At 42.4% G+C, this 21,640-nt stretch overlaps 1 protein-coding gene across 1 annotated transcript in view; it reads left to right on the top strand.

The window, feature by feature from the left end:
• Nucleotides 1-21,640, top strand: part of CFTR (CF transmembrane conductance regulator) — a 239,940-nt gene that overhangs the window by 8,046 nt on the left and 210,254 nt on the right. Inside the window, exon 2 of the mRNA XM_073619828.1 lies at nucleotides 21,501-21,611. Within this exon, the coding sequence (XP_073475929.1) occupies nucleotides 21,501-21,611 (111 nt within the window). The remainder of the gene's footprint in view (nucleotides 1-21,500; nucleotides 21,612-21,640) is intronic.

Below are 21,640 nucleotides of genomic sequence, written 5' to 3'. Positions count from 1 at the left end.
ATGCTGGAAATGTCAAGGTACTTATAAATAAGCAGATATCTCATTAAGAGCATTAAGGTGAGACATCTACCCAGCTTCAAACCCACAAGGACCTACCACAGTGTTTCTTGTAAAACTGACTGATAAAAAAATGGAGCAGATGCATGGTCCACCTTTATGAAGAATGGTTTAAATGACTGCTCATGGCATAAAGATTAGTATTTGTGAATGGTAATGAGACCATCCAGTGGTCATCAGCCCATAACCAAGGAAGCCCTACATGGCCTAAGCTACAGTATGTCCAGTTTTAACAGGTGATGTTTAGATTATGCAGGTGACCCATACAGTGCCTTGCAAAAGTATTCACCCCCTTGGCATTTTTCGTGTTTTGTTGCCTCACAACCTGGAATTAACATGGATTATTTGAGGATTTGCATCATTTAATTTACAGAACATGCCCACAACTTTGAAGATGTTTTTTTTTTATTGTGAAGTAAACAACAAATAGGACAAAATAACAGAAAAAGTAAATGTGCATAACTATTCACCCCCTAAAGTCAATACTTTGTAGAGCCACCTTTTGCGGCTATCACAGCTCCAAGTCACTTTGGATAAGTCTCTATGAGCTTGCCACATCTTACCACTGGGATTTTTGCCCATTCCTTCCTTCAAGTTGGATGGTTTACACTTGTGAACAGCAATCTTTAAGTCTGACCACAGATTTTTTAATGGATTGAGGTCTGGGCTTTGACTAGGCCATTTCAACACATTTACATATTTCCCCTTAAACCACTCAAGTGTTGCTTTAGCAGTGTGTTTGGGGTCATTGTCCTGCTGGAAGGTGAACCTCCATCCTAGCCTCAAATCACACACAGAGTGGTAGAGGTTTTGCTCAAGAATATCCCTGTATTTAGCACCATCCATCGTTCCCTCAACTTAGACCAGTTTCCCAGTCCCGACTGCTGAAAAACATCCCCACAGCATGATGCTGCCACCACCATGTTTCACTGTGGGGATGATGTTCTTTGGGTGATGTGATGTGTTGGGTTTGCACCAGACATAGCATTTTCTTTGATGGCCAAAAAGTTAAATTTTAGTCTCATTAGTCCAGAGCACCTTCCTCCATATATTTTGGAAATCTCCCACATGCCTTTTCGCAAACTCAAAACGTGCCATTTTGTTTTTTGCTGAAAGTAATGGCTTTCTTCTGACCACTCTGCCATAAAGCCCAACGCTATTAAGCGTATGGCTTATTGTCGTCCTATGTACAGATACTCCAGTCTCTGCTGTGGAACTCTGCAGCTCCTCCAGGGTTACCTTACGTCTCTGTGCTGCCTCTCTGATTAATGCCCTCCTTGCCCGGTCCATGAGTTTTGGTGTGCGGTCGTCTCTTGGGAGGTTTGCTGTTGTGCCATGTTCTTTCCATTTGGTTATGATAGATTTGATGGTGCTCCTAGGGATCATTAAAGATTTGGATATTTTTTTTATAACCTAATCCTGCCTTGTACTTCTCAACAACATTGTCCCTTACTTGTTTGGGGAGTTCCTTGGTCTTCATGGCAGTGTTTGGTTAGTGGTGCCTCTTGCTTAGATGTTGCAGCCTCTGGGGCCTTTCAAAAAGGTGTGTATATGTAATGACAGATCATGTGACACTTAGATTGCACACAGGTGGACATCATTTCACTAATTATGTGACTTCTGAAGGTAATTGGTTGCACCAGAGCTTTTTATGGGCTTCATAACAAAGGGGGTGAACATACACACATGCCAATTATCATTTTTTTATTTCTGAAAAATAGTTTTATGTATATATTTTTCTAATTTTATTTCACCAACTTAGACTATTGTAGTCTGATCCATCACATATAATTCAGATTAAAAAAACATTGAAATAAAGGTTGTAATGTAAAAAAAATGATAAAAAGCCAAGGAGGTGAATACATTTGCAAGGCACTATATAGCCTACAGCAGTGTTTCTCAACTTTTTTTCAGCTAAGACACCCTTTACAATTATACACAACACTGAGGCACCCTATTTTAAAATGTAAAAAATGAAATCAAAAGTTTTACATGCAGTGATGTGGACACACGAAGGACACCCAACATTGGAGGTGATTTATTTTTACAAAGCAAATATAATACCTTTTCACACTGGTACTGACTAGTATTCCAGCGTTTCTCTTCACCCTCAGTTTTCCTCTCTCATTCAGTTAATGTGACCCCAGTGCGGACAAAGAGGGGCAAACAAGGATGTCCTCAGGTGCCCAATATCTTCCTTATTATCCTACGACATCATTGGTTGTTAGCGTGCCATCAGATGGCCCGCATGGATTGTAAAACCTGTGGCTTTGAGTAACAAAAAAAAAGGCAGGCTTGATCCACCTGCTGGCTGACAATTTGACAATTTTAGGTCAATTTGAGGCAATTTTTTGGCTTTTTGTCAATGCTCCCCTAGAGAACTCAGAAGGCACCCTGGTTGAAAAAGGCTGGTCCCCAGATTAGACAGCCATATTAGCATGGGGGTGTACTCACTCCTTGTTAGGTAGGATTTGAAAATGGGTTCCAGACAACAGATATCAGTTCAAATTTTTCGCTTAACCTGTCACACAGAGTTTAAAAGGTATTCATGTAAAACTATTAGTAGTTAGCTGATGTGCCACTGTCCATAGTTTGGCTGAAGACATTATAGAACAGCCATACATGCCAGCATTGTCGACACTCCCTCCTCTCCCCTGCAGCTGCTGCTGGCTGACACCAGGGAGCCAGATCACATGACCAGACTGGTGCGGGATGAAAATAGGTAAGTAAGTAAGTATAGACAGTTCTTTTTAAAACAGGCTAGGTGGTATAGGTGTTGGGAGGGAGCATTTTAAGACTAGTTAGGCTTTAGCTGGAATTCTACTTTAACAGATAAAGGCATTATATGGGTGTGTTGTGGGGGGGGGGGGTAAAAAAATGCCTGCAATAACAATACTTCTTTCAGAATTTGCACTAAATAATGTAACCCTGGATTTATTGGGTCAGATTTACTAAGTGCGAAGTGTAGTGAGTTAGCTTGTGTTCACATAAATAACCCTGTCATGGGCAAGAGGAACTCTATTATTTTTAACGTTCTTCACAAAAAAAAAAAAAAAATTATGCTTGCGTTCACTTCTCACCTTGGTTTAAATAGGCACCATAAGTACTTGCAAAGAACTGAATAAGACATTATTAAAAGACATGCTTCATATGAATCAATACAGCATGTGTTAGCATTACCATATTTGGGGTTTGTTGGCACGCGTGTTAACAGCTAATGTGTTCAGAAGAAATACACTGCATGTCATCAAAAGGAATCACTGCTCAGTAGTGAAACATAGTTGTAGGAGTAGTGTGGTTGGTGCCCAAAACATAGATAACAGTCATTATGGGAACACCGAATTCTGAATTGTATCAATAAAGGAATGTCCAACTATCTATTTACAAACTGACTTGGAATATAGAAAAGAACAGGCTGTTTCTGAGATGCAAAAAAAGTGGTATTTGCTATGGTCCAGCAAAGCAGGAAAAAAAAAAAAAAGGAAGAAGATAGATGAGAATATGTGACAGCAAATTATAATTTCATTTTAGTAGTTAGAAAACTTTAGGTTTTGTAACAAGCTTAGAGTATCAGGGACCTGACTCATATGTTAATAACCACGAGGTTGAATTACTTGCGATTGGGCCATATAGTTCACATTAGTGATTTCACAACTATTTATAGCAGAAATGTTTCTAGTCATTGTTCTAAACAATGTACAGATGACTGTTGTGTAATAAAATTCACTGGGATATAATTGTACATTGCTATGGCTTACTTTCATCACAAAAAGTCTTTAAAAAGCAAAACATGTTAATACAGAATTATGTCAGCACCATGTACTATAATCAGAGCTGCACCAGTAAAAGGTCCATATAGGTCACTATCTAAAACAGGGGTCTCCAAACTTTCTAAATAAAGGGCCAGTTTACTGTTCTTCAAACATTAGGGGGCCGGACTGTGGCCAGCGGAAGTAGAAAATGTTATGGTGTTAGTGGAAGTAAACAGTGTCCCTATAGTGCTATGGGAGAAATAGTGCCCCATCATTAGAGTCAGTGGGAGGAATAGTGCCCCATCATTGGTGTCAGTTGGATGGATAGTGCCCCATCATTAGTGTCAGTGGGAGGAATAGTGCCCCATCATTAGTGTCAGTGGGAGGAATAGTGCCCCATCATTAGTGTCAGTGGTAGGAATAGTGCCCCATCATTAGTGTTAGTGGGAGAAATAGTGCCCTATCATTGGTGTCAGTGGGAGGAATAGTGCCCTATCATTGGTGTCAGTGGGAGGAATAGTGCCCTATCATTGGTGTCAGTGGGGGGAAATAGTGTCTTATCATTGGTGTCAGTGGGAGGAATAGTGCCCTATCATTGGTGTCAGTGGGAGGAATAGTGCCCTATCATTGGTGTCAGTGGGGGGAAATAGTGTCTTATCATTGGTGTCAGTGGGAGGAATAGTGCCCCATCATTGGTGTCATCGGGAGGAATAGTGCCCCATCATTAGTGTCAGTGGGAGGAATAGTGCCCTATCATTGGTGTCAGTTTTATTGTTTTGGTCATCATTGGGTAGATTTCTCAAATTTCTTGTTCTGTAACCACAATCACCAAGACAATAACCGAGGGAAGATCTTAAAAGGGACACGGACAGCAATAAAAACCTGACAGAGGTTCTCTCCACTGTAAAAAAAAACGTGTTTTGGCTGGGATGTTACTGAATGGATGAAATGAATTAAAACATTAAACATGAAGATAGAGACTCTGACACCTGTCCAGTTGTATAATGCTGGAAATTGTAGGTGCAATAAACCCTGAAGAAATGTTTTTAGAGTAAGAAGAATGGCGTGAGCATGTGGCATCACATAGTGTAAATAAGCCCTAAAGAAAAAAGTGGGAGGAATAGTGATAGCATTGGGTCAGATTTTTAAAGCAGTGTTAAATCCTAAAACAAAAATGTAATATATTGCAGCTTATTGGCTATTAAATATGGTTGCTGCATTCATTTTTTTTTTAGCTTTTTTTTCACCTGGTAATCCAGCCAGTAAATTTGCTATTTTTCAACTTGCTTTAACAGACCAAGCTCTCTCACGTTTTTGATGCATTTTTCACACGTTTTTTGATGCATTTTGCATTTTTTGTGCTTTTTTTTTTGGCCAATTTGATGTTGGATGGATTCAAAAATGAAAATTGCGGCAAAATCGTGGCAAAAACACACTACATGCTATTCTGCTGCTTCTCCATTGAAGTCTTTTGAACCAAAACCACACCGTTTTGCTAAAAGAGTCCCTGACCCTTTCCAAAAACGCAGCAGTTGAAAAAAGCATAGATGTGAACATGTCCCATAGGAGACGTTAAATGGACTGTAGCACGTTTCTGCAAAAAGCATTAAAAAATGCATAGGTGTGACCCGAGCCTAAATCTGCTAGTCTGGAGCCACCCTCCTTTGGGTTTCATACTGCTTTAAATTTTAAACTTATGTTTCATCACTTTTACAGGAGGTATGTTTTTTAATCTGCTGAGTTCCTAGACTATAAAAATACCTTTATTCATATCACCTTCTCTTAATCATAGAAATTAGTATAAGTATTGTTGAATGACTGCATTCAATTAATGCCCTTAAAGTCACTACAGTTAGCCTCGGTTCACACTGGGACGACTTGTCAGGCGACCTAGTCGCCTGACAAGTAGCATCCCGTTCTCTGCAATGGAACCGTTCTAATCGGAGCGACGCAATTCGCTCCAACTTAGAAAAAGGTTCCTGTACGACTTTGGGGGCAACTTGCATTGACTTCTATACAGAAGTCATTTTGCAAGTCGCCGCTGAGTCGTGTCCTGGGTCGCCTGAGGCAGTCGCGCTGTAAGGCTTACTGAGGATGATTTCACACAGTCATGTGCAAATTGCAACAACGTGACAAGAACAAACTGCCACATGAAGGAAACACATAAAGCGAACACTTCTTGTGGACTTGCTACACAAGTTCTAAAATGGAGCTGGCATTAAAAAAATCATATTGAACCAGGTCAAAGGTCGCACTGTTGGCTAAAGTAACTAAAATGTAATAAACAGACCTGTATTGTGTATTATGTTGAAATTGTACCCTGATGCACTTGTCAGTTTGATCTCAGCATTTGGTTACTGGCCAAAAGCTTTGCACATCCTAAATTCCTACCAGGTAGGAAGTCACATGGGATCATGTTCTGATGACTACTTCGATGTGATTTTGACATGGTTTGCAGTGAAATTATGTAGTACTACTTTGGTTGCATTTTAGATGTGGTTTGTTATATTATATTGGCATGAGGTGGAGTCACCGGGTGTCGTCATCCAGAGGCCCACCCCTTATGACGTCACCACCCCATCATGCCCCAGTCGGTGACATCATAGAGGTGGGGCCTCCGGATGACATCACATGGTGACCCCACCCCATGCCAATATAAGTAGTGGCACACCGCGCACCCAGCATTAGAGCGGGAGAGAACAACTTCGGAAGAAGAACAGAGGGAGAAGACCCGGCAAAAGAGCGAGAAGTCATGGCAGAGGCAGAAGGCAGCGGACATAGGCAGAAGAACAGCCAGGGTTGTCGGGAAGAGGCCCTTGTCCTCATCAACATGGGGACAAGGTGCTTTGGGGTGGGGGGCGCAAGGCCGCCCCTGCCCAAAGCACCCCCCCATGTTGTTACTGTTCAGGAGGGGGGGGCACTTGCTTTTCCCCACCTCCTTTCCTGACCTGCGTGCTCGGATTATCGTCTGGTATGGATTTTTGGGGGGCCCCGACGCTGGTTCCCCTTAAAATCCATACCAGACCAAAGGGCCTTGGAGGGGGGACCCATGCTGTTTTTTTTTTTAATTTTGGCTTGGAGTTCCCCCTAAAGATTCATACCAGACACAATGTACCTGCATTGTCGGGATCAAACTCGGATCCCCATTCATTGAAGTCGGACGGATGTCGGACTTCAAATCACAGGGCAAAGTTGGATCCACAGTTGTACGACTGTCGTGTCGTACCAGTGTAGACCCGGCCGCACACACGAGCCAAATGTCAGCCAGTTTCTATTGAACCAGCCGATGCAGCCCGACATTTGGCCTGTGTGTACCGGGCTTTGCTCATTACATACATAGACTATGCTTCCTGCTTTGCAGTACTACACAGTAGTTGTGCTATTACTGTTCCTTTCCATTATGTAAATCCTCTGATTGATTAATTGAAAACAATGCATTCTCTCAGTGACTGATAGCTCAGCAGTTGTCAAGCATTTAGGCTGAGTCATTTTAGTAGGTAATCAGCCATGCCTTTAATCACTGATCTACAAATCTATACATGTAATACAATGAAGAATCATGAACGATCAGGCATGTAGAAATGTGAAAGTATATTTTAGGTCTATATATGTAACAATGGCTGTAGGCTAAACTAGTGGTTCAGCCAGCCTATCAGGTGTAAACAAAGATCAAATACTGCAGTATGATTAGGGCCATGGCAAAGAAAAGATACACATATAAGAGGAGAATGCTACATACCTTTTTGTAGACTAAATATGCTGAAAAGTTCCTTCAGTGTTGAGACAAAATGACTATATTATGTTCATGAATATTTTAGCTATATAATGAATATACTGTATGTAGACTGATTATTGAATAATCAAAATAATAGCTGTGGTCACACATTAACTCCATGATCTCTGGAGGCAATCATAATACTGTGGGCTCCATTAACAAAAGCAGATTGTATTTTTGCTTTATGTGAATGTGAATTGACATTTTCAGGATTGCATGCATTATTTGGGAAAACACCTAAATACCGCATGCAATCTTGAAAATGTCAATTCACATTCACATAAAGCAAAAATGTGTGGTAAATACCACATAAAACAGGAGTTAAAGAATTTTACAAAAGGAAAAAAAACAACAAAATGCATGCGGTAAATAAGTAGCAGTCCCGCCATGCGTTGTTTAAGGAACTGTCAGCCGCCGGTCTCCCTAATAACCAGTAAACAACATGGTTGTTAAGGAGTGGGCGGACGCCGTGTCCTTAACAACCAATGAGTCATCAACTGTAAAAAGAAAAATAATTTTTTTTGTAAACAAAAAATTGCTGGCAATAAAAAATTTATGAAAAAAACAGCGTGGGGTCCCCCCCAATCCATACCAGGCCCTTATCCTAGCATGTAGCCTGGCAGATCAGGAAAGGGGGGGACAAGCACGCACCCCCCCCCAAACCATAACCGGCTACATGCCCTCAACGCAGGGGGGTGCTTTGGGGCAGTTTTTAAAGTCCTTTATTAAAAAACAAAAATGTAAAAAAAGTCCCCCAGTGTAGATCCATCGTCAACTACTGCTGACCTGCAAAAAATAAACAAAATTCTGCACCTGACTAAGGCTCCTGCCATCTGACAGCTCTGCTGCCTCCTGCCGCTAAATTAACTGAGGGGCGGTGCCACTCGGTGACCTCACTGGAGGGCCCTCCCCCCTTGTGACATCACCAACCGGGGGCATGCTAGGTCAGTATTTAGAGTTAGGAAGGTGGCGGAGATGGGTTTTTTTTGGGTGGTGCGGTAGTTGCATCTGTTCCAGCACCCGCAGCCACACGCATAGATGTGAACTTAGCCTTAAAAAGAAAATCAATGCAGACACCAAATCTAATGATTGGTAAGCTGCAATATATTTTTAGTTTTGGGTTTAATACCGCTTAAATGAATGAGATGAAGCTCTGCTGAAATCTATTATCTAATAATGTGCAAGAAAAAAATCTTATATTCCTTGCACATGTTTGAGTATTCTTTGCAAAGTGAAACCTCACCACATTTACTAGACCCTAGGGCAAATTCTCGTGCAAAGCGGAAAGCCTATTTGCCTTTAGTAAATCACATTAAATACCTTTAATATCTCTCCAAGCTTTCCCTCTCATATAGTGCATGTCTCCATATTTCCATAGTTACATTTTTTTCTGATTGCTAGAATTCAATTAGATCTTGTGTTTGTTTGCTTAACCCCTAGGCACCGACAGTATGCAAATATGCAGCCTCTTGGCGGGTGGGCTTTTTGCGCTGAGTGGCCAAATATTTGTGTACCAATTAGCCAACACAGCTGTGCCGAGACAGCGAGCCCTACACGCTCCCGGGACAGTTTCTAGCAGCTAACAGAAAGCTTCTTGCCATTGGGAGCTTTCCGATCATGTGATTGCCGTGACAGCCAATCACAGCGTTCACATGATCATAAACCCAACCTCCCAGCATCTGAAACCTCTTAAAGGGCCAGGAGGCACACCAAAAATGCGCTACAAATATTTCCCTTTAATTCCTATGGAACTCTTTGCAGCAGCGCACTGCGGGTGTGGTGCGTTTTGAAAAGTCCTACATGATGCATCTTTGGTGCCCTGTTTCAAAAGCGCACCATAAAACGCACCTCCCATTGAAATCAATGGGAAACACTTAAAAAACGCAGGTGCAAGGTGGGAGTCAGGCAACCAGAAAATTCACCAAAAATGCATTTTAAAAAAGCATACAAAATGTGATATGCATTTTTTCAAAATGCACACCACGTTTTTAGGCGCACCAGTGAGAAAGATCCCCTACCTGTTTGGGTCTTTTTTGAGTTAACATGTAGGTTTCTCACATATAGTACTTCTGTAGTATTTGTGAAGGGATTCGCTTACTTTGGCAAAACAAGCACACAACCTGACAACAATATGAGGCTGTAGTTGTCATTGTTTAGTCCTAGTGAAAATTGGCTTCTATTGAGTGTTCGTGTTTCAGAAAATGCAATTATGCAGAAACGTGCTTGACATTACAGCAGCCAGCTGGCAGGTATCTATATTTATTTATATCAGCTGATCTCTTCTTTTAGCAAAGGAGTCTCTGAATGTTTGTATTGTCCTGGAGAGATTGCCAGCACAATCACACTGCATTCTTTTATGGCTCTGGAGGTGTTAGGCTGGGCTCACATATGTCCGGCTGCGGTTTGCAATTCGGAGTGCGGTGCGGTTTTGTTTTTACTTGAATTCACACCTAAACCGGACCCAAAATCGCACAGCACCCTTTTTAGATACAGAATGCGGCTGCTCCGGACATGTGTATCCCGGATCCATTGAAAGCCGGTCAAATTCTCATGATATGTGAATCGGATGCAGTTAAATACGCATCCGATTTGCATATATGTGAACCAAGTCTTCAAGAGTCTTGGAGCATAAGTTTGCATAAGTGCAAGAGTTTAAAATACAAACGTTTGGCAGTTATTTTCATATTAACATGGGGGAAGGGGGAAATCTACTCTCAAAACAGTTACATTCAAGGCATCCCGTGAATAATAACTGTCACAGTTGCTTGTGCTCTCAGCAGAGCTGTCAAGCCATCAAATGGCTGGGATCATAGCTGATCACATGTGCAGCACCAAGGCAACTACAGATCAAACAGAAGCTAAGGCCTGGTTCACACCTATGCATTTTTAAGTGCGTTTTCAGTTTTGCAGAAACACACTACAGACCGTTTAACATGGTTTCCTATGGGTCACGTTCACATCTATGCATTTTATGGAAAGGGCCCGGGACTTTTTTCTGGTTTTTGGTTCCTTACACTTCAAGTGATCAAAAACGTGTATTGAAAAACACAAAATGCACCTGGAGTTTTCAAACTGCAACCTGCATGGGTGTGAACCAGGCCTAAGATGGCGGCCTCCTTGGGTGTGAGGCTCGATTCACATCTATGCTTTTGAGATTTTCTACAGTGCCATGATTTATCATGATTTTGCCACGATTTTGCCGCGATTTGCGTTTTGTTTTTTTTTAAAGCTTTTTTATTTTTTCAAAATTTTGTTGTTGGGAAGATTTGAAAATGCAAATCGCAAATCGTGGTAAAAACGCACTACATGCTTTTCTGCAGCTTCTCTATTGAAATCTATTGAACCAAAAAAAGCAAAAAAGCACCGTTTTGCTTTTTAAAAAGTCCCTGACCCTTTCCAAATACGCAGAGGCCCAAAAATGCATTGATGTGATCATGTTCCATAGGAACCCATGTTAAAAAAATTTCAGCATTTCTGCAAAAAGCATGAAAAAATGCATTGGTGGGAAGGATAGTTCCACTTTAACAAAGCGGGCAAAATCAGATGCGTGTGAAAAGCGGGAATATTTCGAACATTTATAATCATGTTTAAAGCTAATGCCGCGTACACGCGGTCGGACTTTTCGACCGGACTTGTCCGACGGAAGCCGACGGACCAAATCCGGCGGACAATCCGATCGTGTGTGGGCTTCACCGGACCTTCAGCGGACTTTTCCAGTCGCAAATCTGACGGACTTTAGATTTGGAACATGCTTCAAATCTTTACGTCGTAACTCCGCCGGACCCAGAAATCCGCTCGTCTGTATGCTAGTCTGACAGACAAAAACTGATGCTAGGGCAGCTATTGGCTACTGGCTATCAACTTCCTTATTTTAGTCCGGTGCACGTCATACGAATCCCTTGGACTTTGGTGTGATCGTGTGTAGGCAAGTCCGGTCATTAGAAAGTCTGTTGAAAGTCCGCCAAAAGTCCCTTGAAAGTCTGTCGGACGGGCTGTCGGACTTTTGTAACTGAAAAGTCCGACCGTGTGTACGCGGCATTAGAGCATGAAAACTTTCATTTATATATATATATATATATATTAATGGCCACAAAGAATTTAAATCCACATTGTACCCCTACTCATTCACCCAAGAAAGTGTCAAAAATAAATGAAAAAAAGTACACAGGTTTTTGACAAAGTCCTTTAAAATGAAGAATCTCCCCCATCGTAGCTCCAATAAGTCTTCTCCCTCCGGTTCTTCTCTCTCTGGTGGTGTCTTCTCCCTCCGGTTCTTCTCTCTCTGGTGATGTCTTCTTCCTCTGGTTCTTCTCCCTCCAGTTCTTCTCCCTCTTCTCCCTCCGCTGTCTTCTTCTTTATTTATTTTTGACACTTTTTTGAGTGAATGAGCAGGGGTACAATGTACCCCATACTCATTCACATAGGGTGGGGTGCCCAGATCCAGGTGCTTTCAAATTCCGATAAGCCCCCTGCCCACAGACCCCCACAACCACCTCCCACAGTTGTTGGGAAGAGGCCCTTGTCCCCATCCCCATCACACTGTGCAGAGTCTGTGTTAGAGTCCCGCTGTCCTCTATGGGGAGATCGGATGAAAACGGACCGACTGTCTGTTTTCATCCGATTCCATCGGATCTAATCCCCCAGACAGAGGGAAAATAGGGTCACCGTCCATCTGGTTTTTGCGGAGAGGATTGGATTGAATAGCAGCGGGTGTCAGCGGACTTGTCACCGCTGACATCCCCCACTTCATAGGGTTCAATGGAGGGTCCAATGAGTTCTGCCGGACCTGATCAGAAAGCCCATGTAAAAGGGTCCTTACACTCAGGCCAGAGGAGCCCAATTGGACATGGAAGACATTTCTAAACTAGAGAAATCTAAAAAAAATGTGAGTTAGGGAGCTGATATTTACTTTTCAATGTGTTGAATGGTAGGGGCGCTCCATTTCCCGCTACTGAACCTACCGTCTTGATCCAAAACTTTGTCCAAAGAATGGGGTCAGGGTAAGAGTAAAAATTGCACACCTGGGGATTTTTCCACAGTGGCATATGTGGAGACACCACTTCGTCATTTTTAATTTCAGCCCTCCTGGTCACTTCTCATGCCCTAACAACAGACCACATAGACACTGTGAGGGGATAAGGAGCCCTGCATTCACGAAACACCAGGTGAGATAATGCCTCATAGGACCCCACAACTGTCGCTTCCAGTGATATGGCTTCATCATCCTCCAGTTGCATCAGCCACCTGTGTACAAAGAGCAACTGTTCTGCTAAAAATGGCGTGAGAAATTGGGTACCGCTAACCCCCCTACCTTCCAAGGTTGTCGCAGTACTTATATTCTGATACAAGGGGCACCCCTGCGCCACAGGAAATCAGACACCAATCTGTCTATAGTCTAAAATACAGTTAGGGAATCCAGATGGGCAAGTTTCTAATGTATAGAAAAACAGAGAGAAATTTCATTTTCAACAAATTCATTTTCCCAATCAGGGAAAGAGGAACATTCAGCCATGCTTGAATGAAATTAGCACTACCTTGACTTTTGAAAGTCCACAATCAGACACTATAGAAACAGATTTTGGCTTTTTTTTTAACTTGACCCATAATCTAAATTCGTGACAGATTCAGGCTGCTTTTCGGATCATCCTACTGGATCCAATAATTAAAATAATGAAATATTTTTCTACAACAAGTAAAACATGTGTGAGAGCACGCTGAGCAGCAAGCTGAGCCCTAGGAAGAAAGGTCAGAGAACAACGCTGAAGAGCCGTCATGTCTTTAGTGGATATCATGAAATTAGCACTTTTTGTGAATCCTACTTGGGTAATATAAACAGATAACAGATCAACAGATCACAGTAAATAAACATAAAATCAATGGGTAGTAAAGAAAGAAAATCATTGCTTTATTTGTTTAACTATCAAAGCTTTTCTCTTTAGCTTTTGTGTAAACATCAGACAATCAGACAGATGTCATTTCTGTGGATAGTAGAAACAGCTATACAAGATGAGCCATCAGAAAACAGCAATTTCATGACCGGATTTACCAGATTTGATTTTTTTTCTTAAACTAAAGAATAACTTTTAAAACTACTCCACAACCTGAAAATGATGTTCCATCCGATCTTTGTAAAATGATTACTTGGGACTGGTTTTCTGAGGTTTTTGAAAATATTTGATTGCTAAGGAGCTGTACTACTTCCAGGGCTGCTGTTAGAAATCATGGGGCCCCATACAGCCTTCCTGATGGGGCACCCCCAAGGCCACCTCCACCCCTCCCCTCCGAGGTGCAACTTACTTTATCCGCCTACGCCCTGAAAATGAAAAAAAAAAGTCCCTCTTCTGCTCCCACTTGCTGGGCCCCTCTGTTGACACGATGGGGCCCTGGGAAATGTAATTTTAAGTCCTGGTAAGCAAGTAAGAGCGGGGGTGTGGTCTAGTATTATCAATTAATTCATTTAGACAGAAATGAACAATAAAGCTGCCCTGGGCCCCCCTATTTACTGGATGAGGCCTGGGCCCAGTACAACAGGAACAGTTATGCTGCCTTATTAACGGCCCTGACTACTTCTATAGTAGGAATTCAATATCCAACCAAACTTGCAGCATGTCCACAATCCCTGACCATTATTTCATTTTGTATGTCTGCAGTATCTGGTAGTCCTATTTAGCCTTACATTTAAAGAACATTATGGGGTTGATGTACAGTTGGACCAGATTTTGCACTCTCCAGTTTAAGTAAATCGACCCCTATGTGTCCCCCTGTTGTTTGTAAGTTGATAATAACTACACTACATTGACAGCTTTGGCCCATGTTTCTGTGATACCTTTGTAGCCGAGTGATTACATCTGACTGACAATTTTATCTACGGTCATCTAAGCAGTTTTCTTAATTGCTGTAGTTTAAAGCAAGATATAGCCAGATTTGTAGTGTGAACCTGTTGACAAAATACATTTCAGGATTTTATCTGTTGTTTTACGTTTTGCTCTCCTAAAGATCTCTGAGCCCAGGTTCACACTTGTGCGAACACAGACACACTGCGGTGCCAATCACATGCGTGGTCTGTGCAATGGGAGTTCAGCCATCCAGTTGTATGGCTGAACTCGCATTGGATTCGCAGGAAAATAATGCAGGGACTTTTATCTCCCCGCACTGGAATCGGACCTCATGGGTGTTCTCACCCATGCAATCTGATTCGTGTGCAAGTTCACAGTTCGCACTGCGATTTGTGAACCGATCTGGGGGTGTCAATAACATTGTATTGACACCCGCAGCGGTTCGCAGAAGGCAGTGTGAACTTCCTGCGGGAGAGATGAGATTCGGGAACCGGCGCTGTAATCGCATTGGTTCCTGCATCGCATATGTGTGAACCTAGGCTGAAAAGAAATCTTGTCAGGGATACATCTGCAGTTCTGCTTTTGCTATCCTTTCTTTAATAATAGTAATTGCCTGGCTGCCTATGGCTTTAAGACCGTCTGAGTCTCTAACCTGAAACAAACATAAACATTTGAAAATAAAGAAGGCTTTATCTGCATATTTGGTGCATGTCAGTACCTTAGAAAGTATTCATGACAGCCATGCAACTAGAATTTTCACAAAGAGAAATTAGCATAGCGCTGGCAGATTTTCATCTACCGCTTACAGGTAAATTTAGTGGGTTATCTGTTTTATACATAGTTAGATTTAGCCTCTGTTCCAGTTTGGTTGTGTTGCATGTAGTTTCACACTGTGCCTGTGGGTGTCGTTGTCGCCATGGGTCGGTGTTGGAAAGGGAACGCGCTGAAGCGTATAGGTGCTCTTCTGTCCCGGAGATAACTCGGTGGAGGTGGTTCTCCGAGTTGCATTCTGGGAGAGGGTATTTATGGGACAGACGCCATGTTTTAGGGTTCGTTTCGTTCCACCTGCTGGCCCTCCTGGCCGACAGGTATGTGTTAGGAGTACTACCGCGTAGTCCTCCGACCGGGAGGCCCACGTTGCTGCAGCGTGTGGGTGGGCCCAGAAGCCTGTCTGGAGCCTACCACAGCGGTGAGGGAATGGTCCTGGGCTGTCTGTCCTACGGGAAGAAGTTGGACAACTGAGAAGATCCCAGGGGAGGACCCGTCATGGAAGGATCATGCAGAGTGCTGGTCTGGAGAGGGGCCTGGTGACTCAGTTGGAGGATGCATCCTAAAGTTAACCTACCGCATAGTACTGCCGAGTCGGCTTAAAGGTTCTAGTGCTGTGTTTGCTATCCATCGTAAACCATTACATCCTGTGGCAGAGGATCGTCTGGGTTTCTATTCCATTCAAGTCTGTGGCAGAGATTTTGTTCATGCTGCGTGCCGGTTGCTAGGTTAGTGAGAGAAACCTATCCGGGCGGGCAAAGATTCAACTCTAAAAGGAGAGTACATTCATCTACAAGATTCCAATTCATAATACTACATCAAGAAAAGGTATTTGAACTTCCCTGCAACTCTTCTCCTACCTCTTTCCTGCTACTTCCTTCAGTTACCCTTTATTAAAGCATTGGAAAAGATACTCAAGTGTTTGGTGTCCACACTGTCTGGTATTAAACTCAACGGGACCCTAGACCCGGTTCTGGTGAAATTGAGGTAACAAAGGTGACACTAACAGCCCGCTTTAAACCAGCAGCTCCACCGTGAGTTAGTGCTACATTAGCAATTTTAGTCTCTATGTTTTTAGTATGGATTTATTTTCAGAATCACCCCAACATAAGTTATTCCAGTTCTAAACTCTTCTATGGCTGCTTACTAAAATTAAGTTAAGACTTCAAAAGATATAATTATTTCCACTTTTTCTTAAAGTGATTGTAAAGGTAATTTTTTTTTTTTTTTAAATAACAAACATATCATACTTACTTCCACTGTGCAGCTCGTTTTGCACAGAGTGGCCCCGAACCTGCTCTTCTGGGGTCCCCCGGTGGCTCTTGCGGCTCCTCCCCACATCTGATAACCCACTCGGAGAAGCGCTTCCCTGAGGGGGCAACCTTGCGGGCGCGCTCCTGAGTCCAGCATTTGGTGTCAATAGAGGACTCGGCCCCACCCCCCGGCACTCGCGCCATTGGATTTGATTGACAGCACAGGGAGCCAATGGCTGTGCTGCTATTAATCTATCCAATCAGTAGCCAAGAACTCCAGGCAGAGAGACAGCGTGTCCCCGTGGGTCAAGTTCAAGGGTTCAGGTAAGTAAAACGGGGGGTGGGGGGGGTGTGGCTTTATGGGCCGGTCACTGCCAGGTGTTTTTTCACCTTAATGCATAGGATGCATTAAGGTGAAAACACACAAAGGTTTACAACCCCTCTAAGTCCTTCAGTATTTGGCATAAAAGTGATGTCTTGTGGTAGGCCTTCCAAAGTAGATACTGGAGTTGATTTTCTAAAGGCAAACAGACTGTGCAAGAGCAGTTGCTCCAGAGCTTACTAAATGAAGGGAAGCTCTGCAATCTCCAATCATATGCAAGCTAAAAATGCAGTTTTTATTTCCCTTGCATGTGATTGGGTATTCTTTGTAAAGTGAAGCTCTACCTTATATACCAAGCTCTGAAGCAACTGCACTTGCGAAGAGCACAGTCTATTTGCCTTTAGTAAATCCACCCCACTGTGTAGAAATAGTATTCATGAATTAAAACCGGATCACTGTTTGCTGTTCCTGGGTTCAGTAAATAGTTTAGGTTGGCAGATCTGTGCAGGGAGATATCAATCTTTAGCTAGAAAGATTTCCTACATTTGAGTTAAAGAGAAACAAAATTCTTAAAGCTAAAGGGCAGACAGAGGGCAAAAGACTAGCCACCAACATTGTCTGTGATCTTCCTGTAGCTGTAGCTTAATTGATGTCCACTGCACTGTGTTTCTGTACGGAGGTGGCCATTTTGGTAGAGAGAGGTTTTTGATTCAGAGCCTCCAGAACGAAGAACGGTGAGCAGGTACTGGTGACTTCACTAAATTTCATTCCAAATCTAATTAGACTAGCAGTAAGAATCAGCAGGGCCTTAGATCTCATACTGGATTATACATTCCGAGGTTGTAGTAGAGAGTGATAGGTGTCCCGGGATCCACACATCAAGTCAAAGCTTGCTGTGTGATAGTGAATGGCAGCTGGCTGTCTGTGTGTGGTCTGCCACATTCTGGTACAAACAGGGCCATGGATAAATCCTTGACGAGGCTCTGTAGCTTACGCATGCATTTGCAAATGTGTGCAGACTAAACCCCTGTTTTTAACGCATACTGTTAGACAGGTTATTTGGTTTTCTGCGGGCTGGTGGCAAGTTAAGCTTGGTTTTTTCCATGGATTTATCCATGGCCCTGTTTGTACCTGTTGTTAACCTTCTAATGCTTTGTACTGCGATAACCAGCTATAGATGTGAGCAAGTGGCGTTTTTTGAATCACTGCCACATTCTGGGCCACCTATTGAGCACCTGTCTAATTTGCAAAGCAACAGCGGGATGCCGGGCACTGAAACACTTTCTTTGTTTCAGCATCCGACACTGAAATAGACAGTACTGTAAGGCAGAGTGATCTCTGCCCGACAGTACAACAATTGTAGTCCCACCCATGTTGGGGAAAGAGGGAACGGCACATCAGATTTCACTGCCACTGCACAAGTTCCCACAAATGTGGGGAGTGAATTTGACTGCCAGGGCACTAATGACCACCAATGTGCATGGGGGTGGAGGGGTTAAATTTCACTGTCACTGAATACACTTACCACCAATGGAGAAGGGGGGGTCTAATTTCACTACCACTGGTCATCAATGTTGAGAGGGAGAGGGTTGGGCTAAATTTCAGCGTCACTGACCTTCACTGTCACTAACTGTACTGACCACCAATGCAGGGTGAGGGGTTAAATTTAATTGCCGTTGCACTAAACCCCAATGATTGTGGGGAGGAGGAGGTTAAAAACACTGCCACTGGCCACCAAAGTAGTAGATGGGTTAAAAAGCACTGCAACTGAGCACCAGAGCAGAAAGGGGGTTAACAGCATTGCTACTGACTCCAATACTGGGGTTTTTGTGGTCACTGACATCAATTTTGGGGGTTATTATTGTGGTCTCTGACATCAATACTGGTGTTATTATTGTGTGTATTGAGACCAGTGCTGGGACCTTTTTTTGGGCCATTGACATCAAAAATGATTCCAACTTTCTCTTATGTGTGCACTGCATCGTGGTATGTTGAAAAAAATCCACCAAAGCCAGAATTTTCAGGTGGTGAGTTGCATTAAAGCCCATTAATTTTGAACATGCCGCCTTACTCTATTGAAATGCACCTCAGTGCATTAAAGTGTGTTGCTGTTGTGCACCCCTCTGGAGGCTGCACTTAAAGAGGAACTGCAGTCTGCTCACATAATTAGTAATAAAAACATCTTTGCCATGCTGAAGCTTCCCTCCAACCACTTTGCATATTATTTTATATATACTGTGATTCTGTACTTGCCAAATATGCTGTAGAAATCTCTCTCCAATGAGTCTGGCTGCAACCATTTTAACTGTGGGCAGCTGAAGCTGCTGCCTATTCACTTCCTGGATATACACAGACACACAGAGGCACACCTCCAGCCCTGCAGCTTTCATTGGACCTCTTATGACTCATCCCCCCTCTCTTCCTGGCAAACTCTCATGAGAGTGAGAGAGAGCTGTGCATGATGTCATAAGCCTAGGCTTTTTACCAGACAAACAGGAAGTGGACTGTATAAGGTATTTACTGGCAGAAAAATAATGTTTTACTATTCAAAGTTAAAACAACAAGTGCAGAAGATTTAATAGATGGAAAGTTGAAAAAAATGACTGAAGTTCCGCTTTAAGACCCTTTAATATTTTCATGTTGACCAACACAGGTTTTAGAGGATATTTGTTTTTCAGCCCCAATAACAAAGTCACTCCAAATTTCTTTTACTCAAGTATGTGTGACTGAATGTTTCTGTATATGGATTTAATTCTCTCTTATATGACAATGCACTAAACCTGGCCCTACATGAATTGAAATTCAGACAGGTTCAACAGGGATCGTCGGAATTTCGATCCATGTATGGGCACTGTGGCTGTGCAGAAGTCAATCTACTGATCGACTTCTGTACTACCACCCTGTCGGATTTTCCCTAGTCAATCAGCGCTGTAAGCTATAGCCTGCAATGCTGATCAGTGTAATCTGATGTCGAGGAAGGCTCCCCACTGTCAGAATACAATGACGCCGCTGGTTGAACAGAAAATACTGACTCGTCTATGGGCTGCCTAAACATCATTAGGTTTCCTGATGTGTGGTCAAGGAAAGGCACAGTGATGAAATCCTACTTTCCTAGCAATAAACCTGGGATACTTTTCTTCGTATGGCAAACTGGAACTCCAGTTAGAACAAACAGATTTCTGGCAGACCCTGCTTGGAGGATATTGCCTTAGCCTGTGTTTATGACTAGGATTTGCTTGCACAAATGATTTGATATAATTTCAGAGAGATGTTAAGAGGGGATTAAACACAATTGTCTGAATGTCATCAAGTGGCTGAAACTTGATGCAAAAATTTTCATTGACACTTTAATCCAATCAAACAACCTTGACAATAGTCTCATTTCAAAAGCGAGGTATTATGACTGGAGGTAGGTATTTCAAATGATAACATTTCATTATTTCAACTATTTTAAGTTACTACACTGTGAAGAAGTTATGTATTATGATATTTGAACTGGAATCAGAATAGGGCTTTTACATTTAGGACCCATTCACACTTATGCATAGTGGCAATGTGCAGTAACGTGAGTGACCGTAATGCATGTCAACACACCAGCGTGATGCACGGTGCGGTGTGGTGCTATTCATGTGAATGACACCCAACAGATTGTACAGAAGAGCCCAATGCACAACACACCACACTGCATACACCATGTAGGTTTGTTTATAGGTTGTAATGAATAGTGAATGAGCTGCATTAACCCAATGCATGCCATAAAATGCATTAACCAATGTGCATTAACGCATTGCAACGGAACACTTTAGTGTGAATGGGCCAATAAAAAATCCAATTCCAACTGACAGTTGTAGTTAAAAAAAAAAGCTATTTTAACCACTTTTTTCTATTGTAGAAACATCCAAATGGTCAATAAAACTATTTCAAACAGTTTTGGATCAACTCAAGGTTTCAACAGAAGCCATTGATTCTTGGTTTCACTGATCTGTTTGCTTGTTCTTGTGTGGAAAATATTGTGGCCCAGTGGCTAAGTGGTTAACATTTCTACCTTGTAGCGCTAGGGTCATCAGTTTGAATCCAAACCACCGCACTACCTGCCTTAAGGTTTGTATGTTCTCCCTGTGCCTTTGTGGGTTTTCTGCAGGTATCCGGTTTCCTCCCACATTCCAAAGACATGATAGTAGGCTGATTGGCTCCTGTCTAAATTGGCCTTAGTATGTATATGTTGGAATGTGAGTTAGGTACCTTAGATCAGTGGTTCTCAACGTCAGTCCTCAAGTACCCCCAACGGGCCAGGTCTTCCTTTACTTTGCACAGCTGCTTTAAATCAATATCAATGACATGGTATTGATAAGAGCTATTTTATCTAAGGGAAGTTCCCAAAACATGGCGCGTTGGGGGTACTTGAGGACTGAGGTTGAGAACCACTGCCTTAGATTGTAAGCTCCTTGAGGGCGGGGACTGATGGGAATATACAATATATATATATATATATATATATATGTAAAGCACTGTGTAAATTGATGGCGCTGTATAAGAACCTATAATAAACAAATACTGAAAATGGTTCAAATTGCCCCAAACGTTGATAAGTACATGGTGATAATAAGGGGTTTACGTTGCTTTTTAAAAGTGTAACCTATTAGGTTTGGTTCAAATGTATACCTGTTGTAGAATCATCAATGATTATTCCTGTTGTCTGTGTATTAATACCTGATGTGTGCTTTGTTTTTGCTTTAGTTGGACCAAGCCAATTTTAAAGAAAGGATATAGGCAGCGATTGGAACTGTCAGATATTTATCAAATTTCCACTGCAGATTCTGCTGATAATCTGTCAGAAAGACTTGAAAGGTAAAGGTGTCTGTATTTTCTTTGTGCCT

Source organism: Aquarana catesbeiana, linkage group LG03 (assembly GCF_042186555.1).
Source record: "Aquarana catesbeiana isolate 2022-GZ linkage group LG03, ASM4218655v1, whole genome shotgun sequence".
Classification (NCBI taxonomy): Eukaryota; Metazoa; Chordata; class Amphibia; order Anura; family Ranidae; genus Aquarana; species Aquarana catesbeiana.
Note: the sequence above shows the minus strand (reverse complement) of the source record. Positions and strands in the feature narration are given on the sequence as shown.